This window comes from Mus caroli, chromosome 5 (assembly GCF_900094665.2).
Source record: "Mus caroli chromosome 5, CAROLI_EIJ_v1.1, whole genome shotgun sequence".
Classification (NCBI taxonomy): Eukaryota; Metazoa; Chordata; class Mammalia; order Rodentia; family Muridae; genus Mus; species Mus caroli.
In genome coordinates this window covers 144,160,899-144,175,672 of record NC_034574.1, presented here as the reverse complement: position 1 = coordinate 144,175,672, position 14,774 = coordinate 144,160,899, and the positions used below count along the sequence as shown (strand labels likewise).

The following is a 14,774-nucleotide window of genomic DNA, read 5'->3' as shown; positions in this document are numbered from 1 at the left end:
CACCTTTAATCCCAGCACTCGGGATTTCTGAGTTCGAGGCCAGCCTGGTCTACAGAGTGAGTTCCAGGACAGCCAGGGCTATACAGAGAAACCCTGTCTCAAAAAAACAAAAATAAATAATAAATAAATAAATAAACTGTATAGCCTTTCGACAAGAAGGAAACGTTACCCCCATTTTATAAAGGAGACACGTCTACCTGTGATCCTATCTGCTAGCCGATGACTGGGCCAGTGTTTGGGCTTGATCTGGGTCATCCCAACTGTAGCCCTTCCACAAAGCTCTAGGAGTTTTTCTGATCTCTGTGCTTTGACCCTGCTTAGAGGGAGCACACAGACTGGAGATGGTGTGTGGGGCTCTAGCCCGCTGCACCTGCCTTCTTCCTAGTGACTCTTTTTCATGAAGTCACTCCTCACCATGCCCTTTCTTTTCATCCCCTCCTCCCTGCTTTTCTCCACAGTCAGGTTGGGCTTCGTCAGGATGCTCTCTTCCCTCTGGTCAGGTTAGCTCGCCTCTGAGAGCCCCTTCCCATTGCTGAGAGGTACACTGTGCTCCTGCCCACCGTGCCCCGAGCCATCATCTAATCTAGTCTTACTCAGAACGGATGTGTTTACCTTGCTTAGCACCCATTCCTTCCTTCCTTCCTGTCAAGGCTGCAGTCTGCGCCTTTAGCCCTCCCGACTTCCTGCTTGTGACTCACTCTCATTTAGTGACGCTTCTCTCTCCTGGCAGGGCCATTCATCCTTAAGTGACTCAGTCCAAGTGAGATCAGGGTTGACAATCCTTGACACAACTCTGATGAGCCTCTCACACACGGTATAGATCCGTGTTCCTGATGAAATTGCATCTACTGATCAGCCACCTGAGAGGCAAACGCGTCCCAACGGAAGTTACCACCACCACCATCACATCTCTCATTTCACACCAGCTTAACGAGGTTTCGGATGGTTTTCCAGAAGGCCTGGCTGGCTCACTGTTTCTAGAAAAAGCACGGTAACTCCAAAGAGCATCAGTGGATTTGAAGTGCAGTAGCTCACACCTGGAAGGCTGAGGCAAGGAGGATTGCTGAGAGTTTTAGGCTAGCCTGGGCTACAGACTGAGTTCTGTTCTAGGACAGCCAGGGCTATACAGAGAGACCCTGTCTAGAAGAATAAGAATAATTGTCCCAGTTAGAGTTACTATTGCTGTGATAATACACCATGACCAAAGCAGCTTGGGAGGGAAGGGCATATTGGCTTACGTACCCACAGCACTGTTGTTCCTCCGGGAAGAGAGTCAGGACAGGAACTCAAACAGGGAAGAAACCTGGAGGCAGAAACTGTTACAGAGGAGAAGCTATGGAGGGTGCTGCTTACTGGCTTACTTCCCATGGCTTGTTCAGCCTGCTCTCTTATAGAACCCAGGGACATCACCTCAGCCAGCATGGTACCACCCACACAATAGGCTCCACCCTTCCCCATCAATTATTAGTTAAAAAAATGCCCTACAAGCTTCCATTCAGATCTTATGGAGGCATTTTCTTAACTGAGATTCCCTCCTCTCAAATAACCTTAGCTTATGTCATGTTGACATAAAACTTGACAATAATAATAACTGAGTGATGGCACATGCCTTTAATCCCAGCATCCAGGAGGTAAAGGCAGGTAGATCTCCAAGAGTTCAAGGGTAACCTGGACTACAAAGCGAGCTCTAGGCCATCCAAGGCCACATAGTGGGACTTAGAAAACCCAAAGCAGCAGCGGTAGCGGCAGCTGGTCCTGATGACATGTATCTTCAACACTTGAAAGGCAGAGAGAGGAGGATCATAGAGCAAGACAAGGCTCCTTCTAGAACTAGTTCTTGGACACCCCAGGTATGGATTCTTTCTATAACTAGTGTTGCACTTTGGACTTAACCGGAATGTTCGTCGGATTACTCCAGTTCACAGAACTGACCATAAATGAAGTCTGTAACCAAAGGTGGCATCCTTTATGTGTTATCTTTTTAGATGGAAGCTTCTAGGTACATCAGCCTTCCTTCCTGTTCTTGCTAAGCCAACACGTGGGAATGTGTGAGCAAGGGCGGCAATAGTTAGGTGACACAGAGTGTTCATATGTTGTGTCTCTGAGAAGTTAGCAGTGTAGAAGACCGGTTAGGAGACCAAAGTATACATGGCATGTTGGTGAGGCTGCTGAGATGGCATTAGTGGGTAATGTGCTTGCTGCATAGTCTTAAGGACCTGAGTGGATCCCTAGCACCTACCTATGGAAGCAGAGTGTGTGTGTTACCCCAGCACTGGGGAGGCAGAGACAGGTGAGTCCTGGGGACTTGCTGGACAGCCAGTCTAGCCAAGTCAGTGAGCTTTGGGTCCAATGAGAGACCTTAAAAACTCAGGCAGTCAGTGATAGAGAGGACAGAGAACATTGACCTCTGGCCTCGGGACAATTAGAGGCAAGTGTACCTGTACATGCACATGCACACCATATGAACGAGAGAGAGAGAACTGACACTTGCCTTCTTCTTGTCCTTCCGTATTCATCTCTTTACTGACTTCCTTGTCTTTCTGTTGCTCTGTTCTTGCTCTTTCTGTCCTATTTCTTTTGTAAAATTATTTATTTTATATATGTATTTTGCCTTCATGCAAGTGTATATGTTAGGCACATGCTTAGTGTCTTCAGAGGCCAGAAAGAGGTATTTGATCCCCTGGAACTGGAGTTACCATCAGTTGTGAGCCACCCCGTGGGTGCTGGGAACTAAACCTAGATCTTCTGTGAGAGCAGTGCTCTTAACCACTGAGCCCTCTCTTCAGCCCCATTTCCTGTTTCTGTTGTCCCCTTCTAGTCAGTTGTCTGGGCCTTGTCTCTGGCTCTGATCATTCACTGTGGAAGGGAGGAAAACTAGTCTTTATGTGCAAAATTAAGGTTGTTCACTAAATCATCCAAAAGGACCAAACACTGTCCCTTAGCACCATCTTTCAGGAGTGTTGCCCTTTGGACAATGAGTCACGTTGCCATCTCTAGAGCTCATGATTGAGAACTATGCAGTTGAGCTACAGAAAGAGAAAGCTCTCACGGTGGTCTGAGTAACTCACAGTTCTTACATTCCTGACTATTCTTGGAGGCATGCATCTCACGGGCCACAGGTTGGACACGCCCAGCAGCATCAAGTGTTCTGTTCACTTATGAAGAGCTATGCACTTCTAGTGTGAGTGATGAGAATTCTGTTTCTCTCCGGGTGGCATAGCCTGTCACACTATGCATCATAGGGTGGGTAGCATACTGGCTGCAGTGCCATATGCTGTAACACATTACCAGTCACTGTGACCACCAAACAACACCTCACAAACACCAAAAGAGTGGCATGGCCTCTGGTTTAGGGTCACTGCTAGCCGGACAATCCCATTCCAAATATATCGCCAAATACTGGGCTCAAGTGCTCATTAGTGAGTACTGCGTATAACATGCTGGAACACCTTGATTGCCAGTCTTTTGGTCTACATAGCCCCATCATTAAAACCACATAAACACCTGCCATACTGAGGCTCTTGCAGCCACTTATCTTCCAAATCTGAAGTATTCTAAAGTCTGTTACATTCTAAGAAAACTGCTGCTGAGGTTCTAAACAGGACTTTGATTAATTCATCAATTCCTTTAAAATATCACAAAATATAAGTTACCTATTCTGTACACACAGAATATTGTCTTTAATATAAATATTTGGTTTTCGTAGGTTGTTGCTGATGAAAGGAGTGTGTGCACGTGCACTTTAACTTCCTCAGTGTGTCCTAATGTCAGTGAGACAGACTTTAACATCTTATTAAAAGTGATTGTAAATATGGTACAAAGTACACAGGCACTCTTACACTAATGAATTTTGCACAGTAATGTTTTAGAGTGTGCTAATACTATACAAAAAACTGTTAAGCATTTTGTTTGTTCTCTATATTTCAGAGGAAGAGTTTTGAAGAAAAGTGGATACAGGTTTGACAAAACCAAACAGAAGAGAAACGGGACAAGAAAGAAAAGGCGCAACGGTTTTAGTGAGAACTCACTGGAAACCTTAGGTCACCTTGCGCCTGGAGGTCAGGGTCCATCTCAGAGGCAAGGAGAAGGCACAGACGAGGTCAAGAGAGAGCCATGGCGTCCCTTAACTGGTGGTCTACAGAATGAAGCCGCAGACTGTGGAAATGGCCGTGAAGAGCAAAGTTGGCAAGACAGAAAGATCTTAAACAGTTTCCAAAACACTGTGTCTACAGTTGAGTTGGACCACACACCTAGGAACTGCTCCCCCAAGGAGGAGAAAGAGGAGAGGGGCTCATTTCCAACTTTACCATCGGTACCACCTGCCTCTCGTCATACAAGCACCCAGCATCTTTCCTGTGCAGTGAGGGATGGCTGCTTAGGCGTGAGGGTGGGACAGCATCTGAGGAATAGACATAACTCAGCCTTAGACTCCCAGGGCGCATTTGCTAAAGCCCGGGGCTCCTTTATGGAGAAGATAGAGGTGAAGGATAAAAGTCTCCCAGATGAGTTCGCCGTGAATCATCAGCGTGGGACCAGAACGTCAGAGGAAGTTCTGAGAAAGGAACAAGGAGTCAAAAGCGATTGCTGGGCTTTTTTTACGGCTAGTGTGTGTGATGAAGACTCACAGCTCAGGTCTGAGAGTCAGCCATATTTGGGCAGTTGGCCAGAGGGACCTCATAAGTTTGTGTGTGAACAGAGACCCAAGAAAGCTAGGTCTCGCAGGCTGACCTGCCCCGATAGCGAGGAACAATTCGTTAAGTTGATTTCCACTTCTGAAGGAGCAACAGGCTCAGAAAGCGGCCCAGAAATACCGACGGAGAAGCTACTGACAGACTTGTCTCCTAAAGCTGAAACTATAGGTTTACCCAGAAACCCAGGAACAGATATCTCCAGCAGCCATGTCCCCCATCTGAACTCCCCGGAGCACCCCTTAGAACCAGTGAAGGGTACACAACCGGTGCAGAGGGAGATTTGCAATTTGCCACCAGACTCTAAGTTACTGGGACAGACTCATATCAACCCTGAAGATGAGGAGAAGTGTGACCTCTTAACAGAGAGTCATGGGCTGAACGCTTTTCCTCAGGGGAAGGGCATTTCTGATATAATCAATAAAGATGAGAGAAAGCAAGAAGTGGTGATCTTTGACCGTCGTCTGCCATGGTTTTACCTTGATAACCTTCTCTATGACTCTCCTCTAAGTATGACTGGGAAGTCTTGTTCTTATCGCCTGTCCTTTAACAGACTGGGGTGCGCTGTGTATTTTTATAAAAACCCTGTTCCTTCTCTCATGTTACATTACCTGTCTGCCTTTTGCATGGTATCTCTTAACAACAAAAGAACACTTTTGACTTTCAAATCTCAGAAAAGAGTGGATAGGACACTAACCGATGGCGGGTTCATTCCTTCAGAAGTTGTAAGTAGCCGGCCTGATACTGTTAGCTCTCTAAGGATTTCTTCTGATCGTCAGTTTTCAAACGAGAGCTTTGGCAGAAAGCTGAAGATGTGGGAAACCTGGGAGCTAGTGCAGTGTGGACTTGCTGAGGACAGCCAGGATGTAAGCAGGAATGTTCAGTCCTTCGGGCCACTAGCACAAGAGTTTGCCTTTCAGCCAGCCAAACTTTCGGGATCTCCTGGAGTTGCAATGGGTAAATTGTTTTTATTTATGAAAACTAAAAGTTCATGCTGAGCATGGTCGTGCACACCTTTAATCCCAGTGCTTGGGAGGCAGAGGCAGGTGGGTCTCTGTGAGGTTGGGGCCAGACTAGTCTTCAAAGCCATTTCCTAGAAAGCCAGGACTATTACACAAAGCAATCCAGTATTGAAACAAAACAAAACAAACAAAAGAAGATTCCAGTTTACTATATGCAAATTTTTTATGTCCTGGGTTCTCTCCTGTGTTAGTGACATCGTGTAGCTTTGATCTTATGGTTCACAGAAGCAGGGAAGGTGCAGGCCAGTAGTGAGCAGTGCTTGGCTTGTTAATGCTTTGCAAATGTCAGTGTCTATCTGGAGAGGCAGCACAGAAGTTAACAGCGCTGGCTGCTCTTGTCATGGACCTGGGTCTGGTTCCTGGCACCCACATGATGCCTCACAGGCATCTGCTAATCCAGTTCCAGGGGATCTGCCACCTTCTGGCTTCCCTGGGTACTTATTTCGTTTATGTATATATGTGTTTTGCTTGCGTGTATGTCTGTGCAGCATATGCATACCTGATGTCCATAGAGACCAGAAGATAAGGGTCAGATTTCTGGAACTGGAGTTACAGACAGTTATAAGCTACCACTAAGCCCAGGTCCTCTGGAAGAGCAGCCATTGCTCTCAACCGCCAAGCCATTTCTCCAGCCCCCTCATTGACATTTTTAAGAAAATACATCTATGCATCTTTTGACTTTGTACATTTCTCTTTGGCATACTGACCTTCTCCCAGTCACAGGTCTCAGCTGTGGCATCGTGAAGGAGGGAGAAGTAAACATTGAGAGATTGAAAACCATCTGAAACTGTTGTCTTGACTGTTCCAGGAGCCCTGAGGAGCCGGGAAGCCAGTGTTCTAATCCCTCTCGGGGCTTCCTAGTATGATGAGTTTGATGGGGTTCCTAGGTCCTGCACTGTCTTAGTGCTTAACTCCCCTCCTTGCCCACGTGGCTGGAAGGCTCCGATGCTTCAGACAGACTTCATCTCAGCAGCTCAGCCCCATGACTGGCTAAATCCCACAGCAAAGCCATCTCAATGCTTGGCCTCCTGGCCACATGTTTATGGCCTCTGAGGTCTCCAAATAATCAGATCTAGCTACTTGTTACGCTTGGCTGTGTTCCTGGATGTCCAACAACAAGACACCTGCCCAGACTTTAACAAAAGGGCAATTGTCTTCTATTATTGTTTTAACTCTTGATAATCTAGTTAAGCAAGTTGCCTCGCAGACCCTCCATGGTATTCACTTTTCCTCTTTGACCATATGCCATTTCTAAAAGGGAAATTCTTTGCTTTCGAGTTTCCTTCCAGCCACATTCCTCCTTCAACAAACACTACTTATGATCCACCTTTTCTTTCTGTTCTTTTTCTCTTCCTCTTTTAGAGACAGGGTCACAGGTTCTCTCTATGTAACCCTGGCTGGCCTGGAACTCTCTAGGTAGACCAGGCTGACCAGGAACTCACAGAGATCCACCTGCCTCTGCCTACAAAGGTTATAGCTGTAATCCACTTCCATATTGAAGGAACCCCAAGAGAGCCAGAACCCCACTCTCTAGTCAATAGTTCCTTTAGCAGTGCTAAACTTTATTCATGGAATATTGATAAGCCGGTCATTTATAGTTTTTATCTGCAGTGATTTTTAACTTGTATTAAAATCCTCCTCATTTATAAACAAGGCAAGCTATTGATGAATACATTGTTTCTTTTAAAACTCATCCTGAAGTTTAATTAATGTATACTTGATTATGGTTGATGATGATACTGTGTACGTAAGAGAGGAAGAAGTTTAGAATCTTTTACTCCAGGGCCTCTGTCCTTTCTCATGCTGATCTGAGGTGACAGTTGCTAATAGTTTTAAGTTAGGAACCCCTCTGATATGCTAATAAAAATCTGTGGACTTTCTCTCAGAAAGGGGGCACAAAATGACACAAACATTTTCTGTTTATGATTTCAGAATAGATCTTAGACCAAGATTCCGGTCTAAAATATCTTCAATTGTTTAAGTTTTATGCCTGTGACACTTTAATAATATATGTGTGTGTGTTGATGTTTGTGCATATGTTTATGCTTGTGGGAAAATCTGGTCTGATTGCATTTTACATACAAACATAATGAGGATTTTCGATGAGTCTGAACACTAATTGAGATCTGAAACAAAGCCCTCCTTAGCCATTCCTAGAAATCTCAAAATCAGACTTTAAGCATTGGAGTTCAGACAGCATGTTTACATAATTTTACACTCAGAGTAAAAATATGTGTGACCTTGGAATGAATTTTGTCCCCACCTCCTCTTATGTCCACAGAACCCTTGTTACTGGATGACCCACCACAGGATTCCCTTTGATACGGAAGTCACTCAAGATAATGCCTTTGCAATGGAAGATGTCAACAAAGGTATCTTTTTTAGGTTTCAGAGATTTCTTTTCAAAATAGTTATTTTTGTTATATTTAATTATTGTGTGTGTGCATATTATGTGTGTGCATATGTGTGTGGGTGCCCACAGAGGCTAGAGCTATCGCATCTCCCTGGAGTTGGAGTTACAGGCAGATGTAAGCTGCCTGACTGCCTGACTGAGGTGCCTCTAAGCACCTAGGCTCATTTACCAGGCCAAGGTCACCTGATAAGGCCAGGAAGCAAGCCAGGCTTGGGTTGGTGGGGCCACAGTAAGACCCAGGCTGTGATAGTTTTATTGAGAGCAATCCTACTTTTTATCTCTTTATCAGAAACAGAAGATGGTAGCAATTGTCAGGATCAATGCAGTTGCAGTTGCCAGGACACAGTGAAGTTTGCAAATTATACAGGGCACACAAGATTAATGCCTAAGACTGATTGGCCTTTCGAGCTCCCATGTTTCCTTGACTTCTGAGAACATACAGAGAAACACAAAGTGGCCTAATTGCTTCACTGCCTGAGGGAGTGGATCGGTTTCTCAGGAATGAGAAGACACATTGTGCCCCAGAAGCCACGGATTCTAACTGAAAAACTTATATGATACATGCCTCTCAAAGTAGCTAGGCCAAGCCAACTCCATGGTTCCTTGCAGGCGCTGAGAACCAGTCAGGGCTCTGCAAGAGCAGTGTGTATTCACAACTACTGAGCCGTCACTAGATAATACTTTTTTGTTTGTTTGTTTTTCGAAACAGGGTTTCTCTGTGTAGCCCTGTCCTGGAACTCACTCTGTAGACCAGGTTGGCCTCGAACTCAGAAATCCTCCTGCCTCTGCCTCCCAAGTGCTGGGATTAAAGGCATGCACCACCACGCCCGGCTGGCTTTTGTTTTTGATAGTTGGCTTGGTTTTAGATTAATTAATAGTGAAATAAATGAAGCTGGAGGCACCTGGGGGGCACATTTTGGAATTAGTAGTAAAATTTAACTTTAAAGACGAAATGTAGTGCCATTGCTTAAAGGTAGCAAGTATTTGTTATGTGCACCTTGGTTTTGTGTGTGAATCTTATGTACACGTTTTATAAGCTGTCCTTTTGTTTTGAAGATGAGGTCATCTACGTAGCCCTGTGTGACTTCAAATTTGTGGCCATATTCCTGCCTTCATCTCTCCTGTGCTGGGCTGATGCTCTCGGACCGCCATGTCCTGTGGTGTGGCTTACTTCTCCCCTGAGTCCTCGGGGAGTCTATGCTGTCATTCGTGCATACAGAGAGCAGCACTTACAGTGCTCAGACTGACCTCTATGGTCGTGATGTTTCTTTTGATATTTGAGGAATGCCTGCGCAGGAGAATTAACCATTATTTTGTGTATCTCAATTATTATTTCTAGAAAAGGCAGAAAAGTCTTGGTTAAAAATGAAAAATCCCTTGACCTGTAAGTACCTCTCGCCGCAGAGACCTCGATATGGTCAGGAGGAAATGAGTGTTGGCATTGCCTGGTTGTAATAGCGCAGATGTATTGCAGTTGAAGAGTTGTTACTATAGCAACCCTGTCTGTGCGACTGCATGTTCAATTCTTTTCTTCAGTCTCTTTCTGTGACCTACAACAAAGCTTGGATTGTTGCTCCCAAGATTTATTCCCCATTCCATTAGTTAGAATGCATTTCAGAGCATTCTGACAACAGTACAAGAGAGGATACACACACACACACACACACACACACACACACACTGGTGTGTGACCAGAGCAAGGAATTAGGGCTGTAGTTTCCATGTAAATATGTATGTTAACAGATGCTCTAAGAAAAGAGGCAGCATGGATAGACACGGGGTCAAATACTTGACACAGAGAGTGACATTAAACACATGTGTTGCGATGCCAGTGCATTCGTGTCTGCACTTGGTAAGAGTAAAACACACATGTGCTTGCATGTTTTCTAAATGTTTTCCTCTTGCCCCCGCTTCTGCTGGGAGACAGAGCACTGTGTGCTGGGGAGGAGTTTAGAGGTCTGGAGAGACTGCTAGAACGAGATGAGTGTGCTAAGAGACTGTGAGAGCTCTGGAGGAAGGGATGAAAGCTCTCATTTTGTTCCCAGTGCATGAGTGGTGTCATCTTAGACCTTGCTCTCTGTGCCGAGGGAAAGCAGTGAGCCCTTTCCTGTGTTGTATACAGCAGTCTCTGTTAAGACGTGTGTCCCTTCTCCCCTGTGAGGGGCCCTGCAGACACTGAGCTACCATACAAGGAAGATGCAGCCAGCTTGACTTGACTTAGCTGTGGCCAATCCGAGAGTCCCTTCTCTGTGGTGCTGGTGCGGATTTGTGTCAAGGACAGGCTCTGCAAGTGCTTTTGGTTTTGAAGTCGCTCCTCTGCTCCTCCGTTCTGTTCTAACTGTTCTCCATGGCACTGGCCTCACCAACAGCCTCGCTCTAAATCTTCATCTGAGCGTCTCTCGAGGTCTGTAGCCATATGTGTATTCACTACAGTCATCTGGAGAAAGAGCCTTCCGGTTTGGGTTGTCACTGCATGCTGACAAGTAGGTTTTAAAGGGCAAACAGAAATACAGGAAGAGGCAATTATAAGGAGAACCTGCTGGGCTGTAGAAGTCCCATGGTGGTTTCTGCCTATCTCACAGTACTCAGCATCGGTTGCCATGTGCTGACAGCCACAGGCCTCTATAGATGCTGAGGTAGGCCAAGGATGTGTTCCTACACGCCTGTTCTGGAGGTGCTGCCTGCTGTGTGACCTGAAAGAATTAATCTCCTCACAGCCTCGATTTTCTTAACTGTAAAACATAAGTAGATAATATCACTTTAGTAACAGGTACTTGGACTAGTGCCTGAGAATTCACGGCTTTAGTGGGGGTTTATCTCATCCTTTTACACCTTGGGGACCAAGGCCTGCTGCAGCACAAAACTGTGGCTGTCCTGGAAGAGGGAAAGATTGAGCCAGGAAACCTGCTTACAGATTTGCATACATTCCTGTGGTGGTCCTTTTAAACATCTGTACTACTAAGAGCTGTACCCCTCCGGGGCTGAGAAGAGAGCAGAGGTGAGATGCGCACAGAACCGGACAGAATGGACTGAAGGGACAGCACAGGCCGGAGATGCTGGGGCATAGCATGACCAGGGCAGCAAAGGGGACCCATTGTGTCTGGGCATGTCTGGGTGTGTGCTTGCCTGCAGTGAAGATCTCTGTTTCCTTTCCTACTGCTGAGAAGTCCCTGGGAAAAGCCAGGGAGCCCAGTGCTGACCCTCAGAGGCCCTCCCACCACACTCCCGCTGGACACCCACCCTCACTGGCCTGGATAATCCCTCCAGTTGTTGCTCCTGATAAGTTGTGTCAATAAAAAGGAAAGGAAAGAAAACTCGGCAAGCAGCAAAAGTGTGAACACAGCCACTGCCTGATGCCAAGAGCTGTTGCAGCTTCGACCTGCAGAGGAAAGAGAGGCATGGACAGCCCCGTAATAGCTCTGAGATTGTGTTAGTAACCCTTATGCAAGCATTGATCTGTGGCTACAGCTCTAGGATTTGAAGTCCCCAAAGGCTCTAAAATCCAAGTATTGTTCTGTTTATTCAGTTTTTTTAATGGTGGTGAAATATACAATAAAGCCATTGCCTTAGCTATTCTTTGAAAAGTGTTCATTTATGTTATTGTACGTGTGTATGCATGAGTTAGTGCATGAAGGAGCTTGTGGGGACCAGCAAAGGCACCAGATAGATGCTCTGGAATTGGAGTTACGGACAGTTGTGAGCCACAGTGCAGATACAGGGAACCAACACCAAGAGCAGTGACTGCTCCCAGACTTCTCTGCAGCCCCACTGTCGGCTCCTCTCGAGTGTATTTTAGTTCATTCATAACACAGCAGCGGTCATGACCACCCAACCTCAGGGCTGCTCTCAGTCTATGACACCCCCCTCCCCGTCCCCGTCCAACCTAATCTAGCCTAAACCTGGCTCCCTAACCTGGCCTTCACCCCGGCACCCACTGTCACTTTTGAATTAAGCCTGACCTTAATATTAATTTGTCACCAAGACTGACCTGGACAGACAGGACATGGCTTTTCTTTGTTATTTACTCACTCGGCGTGTAGTTTTCCTGTACTTATACACCTCACTGCAGACATGGTGTTTTCCTTACTGTGCCCCTCCTCCACTCAGAATAGAAAGCAATAGTTGTCCTTGTACTATATATCAACAAACAAGTGTTTTCAGAGTTCTCAGACTATCTGACCTCCAGGAATTTGGTCAGAGATCACAGAAACTACAATATAATTAATTGGCAGTTACTATTAGTATTTTGTCCTATTTTGATATAGTTTTACTTAAATTTTTTTTAAAAAAGTTTGAAGAAATATGAGTAACTGTTCAGTTCCTCACAGCTCAGTGCAGGCTTTTGCTTAACTCCTAACATGCTGCCTTCAGTAAAGGTCCTTCCTTTGCAACCCGCTTGGCTGACCGGAGCAGGTGTGTGTGTGTGTGTGTGTGTGTGTGTGTGTGTGTGTGTGTGTGAGTGTGTGGTGGTGGTGGTAGTGGGGTTCTATTGTTGGGGGACTCGGGCTTTCCCTGCATAGCCACACCCCCAACCCTCAGAGCAGGGGTGGAGAGGTGGTTGGGAGGAGTCGGGGAACTTCCTGTGCAAGGACACCTCCAGTCCTCACCTCTGTTTCCTAACTGGACTCTGAACTCCCCTCAGTCTAAGCTCCACCCACAGCTCCACACCTTCCAGTGCCGGAATGTCCTGGGTATGTTGGATGAATTGTGCTTTTTGGCTCTCTGTCATTTAGGGCACTTTTGATCAAATCAATCCGCATTTGACCCTTTGCTGTCTAGTTTCTAGAATCCCGTTGCTATGAGCCCCTCCGTAGCTTATGCTTAAAGTGATAACGACAAAACAGCCGGGGCTTCTGGAGAAACCCCAAAGTAGCTTCCTTTGTACTCGAGTGAGGTTTCAAGGAAGAGCAGAAGTTACAAGCTTGCCTTCAACCTGCCATCTATAGTAGGTTTACCACGTTCTTCAGATGGCCCAATGTCTCCTCCGTGTTTACCCTGTGCAGGTTGAGTGTGTGTTGCTGGACTGGAGGTCTTCAGCCACGGTTTGTGGCCTGCACTTGTCTTCTTGCACTCAAGTCCCGAAAGGCCGAGAAAACCAAAGCCAGTATCACAGGATTCTGGCAGCACAGATCAGCCCCACGCTAGGGGAGCTCACGTGTTCTCCTTTCCTTCCTTGTTCCCTTCCCCCAGTCTTGTTTTGAGATAAGGGTTTAAGTTCCCCAGGCAGTCTTTGAACTTTCAGAGCTCCTGCCTGGGTCTCCCAAGTAGCTAAGACTAAACATGCTTAATTTAATGTAAAGCAGCCCTGAGGTTCCCTAACCTCAACCTGCCTCCCACAGCTTCCCTCAGGCATCTAGAAGAGGGCCGAGTGAGGCAGAGTTAGGAGGATCGGCAGATAGACAGCCAGGGAGGAGACTGGCATCTGGAAAATTCTTTCTTTGGTGCCTTAAACAGCAAAATGTGTGCCTTTTTTATGTTAGAAGCCACTCCGCCATAGCCGTGCCTAGGGATAGTATTGGAAATATTTAACAGCGGGCATACTGAGGGCAGTCACCAATTTGGACCATCCTTATGATTTAATAATGCTTACTGACTCCCTGGCCACAAGGCTTAGGCTGGGTTCTAGAATGCTGCAATTTTCTATACTTTTCTCTACATTTATCACCTTCTCATTTCCAGAAAGACGCTCTGGGAAAACGGGTTAGGTCTACTCTTCTCCATGGTATCTTCATAAAACGTGTGCAGTCACACCAAGTTTCCTTGCACCTATGGCGAACATCACGTGCAGTCCTTACCTCTGGGGAGAAGTCTGACAGCAGGGGAATGACATATTGTGCCAGGGATGTGCTTTAAATGATGGAATGCATGCTGTAGAGCTGAGTTTGGTCCCTCGAACCTCATACGCCCACGAATGAGGGGGGTGGGGCTTGTTGGCGTAGGGGTGGGGCTTGTTGGCATAGGGGTGGGGCTTGTTGGCGTAGGGGTGGGGCATGTTGGAGTGGGGGTAAGGCCAGGTAGGACATTCTTATCAGGCTTGTGCAGAGGATGTGTCTGCCCAGCTTCTCTTTTGCACTGTGCTTTTTGTTTCTCCACATCTTATTGAAATGTAACATTTAGAAAAACATCATTTCCCCCAAATGGTTTATCAGATGATTTTTTTTTCCCTCTTCCTCTTCTGTTCCGTCGAGCCTGAGTCGCACAGGCTGCCCAGGCTGCCCTGGCTGCCCTGGGCTTCTGTGCTTAAGAGATGTTTTAGATTTGCCCTCCCCTGCTCCCAAGTAGCTCCCAAGCGTTAGCACACTGCACCTGGCTTCCTTTTGTCCTCTCCATCAAAGTGATCACACAATGCGGCATTCACTGTTTCTCATGCTGGACCATGCAGTGTACATTTTTATTTTGTTTTTCTTTTGTTTGTTTGAGACATGGTCTCTCTGCATAGCCTTGGCTGTCCTGGAACTCACTTATGTAGACCAGGATGGCTTCAAGAACTCACAGAGAACTGCCTGTCCAAGTCTCCCAAGAGCTGGGATTAAAGGTATATGCTACCATGCCTGGCTTATATTTTCTTAAGTCTTCATTTGTGTGTGTGTGTGTGTGAATGTGTGTGTATGTGTGTGTGTTTTAGTGTATGCATGCCACACACAGAAAGGC

General features: G+C 46.2%; 1 protein-coding gene across 3 annotated transcripts in view; it reads left to right on the top strand.

The window, feature by feature from the left end:
* The window catches only part of N4bp2l2 (NEDD4 binding protein 2 like 2), a 64,559-nt gene extending 52,885 nt beyond the window's left edge, over positions 1-11,674 (top strand). For 2 of the 3 annotated variants that reach the window (XM_029477198.1, XM_029477200.1), the window contains 2 exons: positions 3,928-5,645; positions 7,992-8,082. In XM_029477198.1, coding sequence (XP_029333058.1) covers positions 3,928-5,645; positions 7,992-8,032 — 1,759 coding nt within the window. In that variant the 3' untranslated portion in view covers positions 8,033-8,082. Of the gene's footprint in view, positions 1-3,927; positions 5,646-7,991; positions 8,083-9,179 lie in introns of those variants that run through there. The other variant, XM_021163634.2, reaches the window with a different exon arrangement.
* The last annotated feature ends 3,100 nt before the right edge of the window (positions 11,675-14,774 follow it).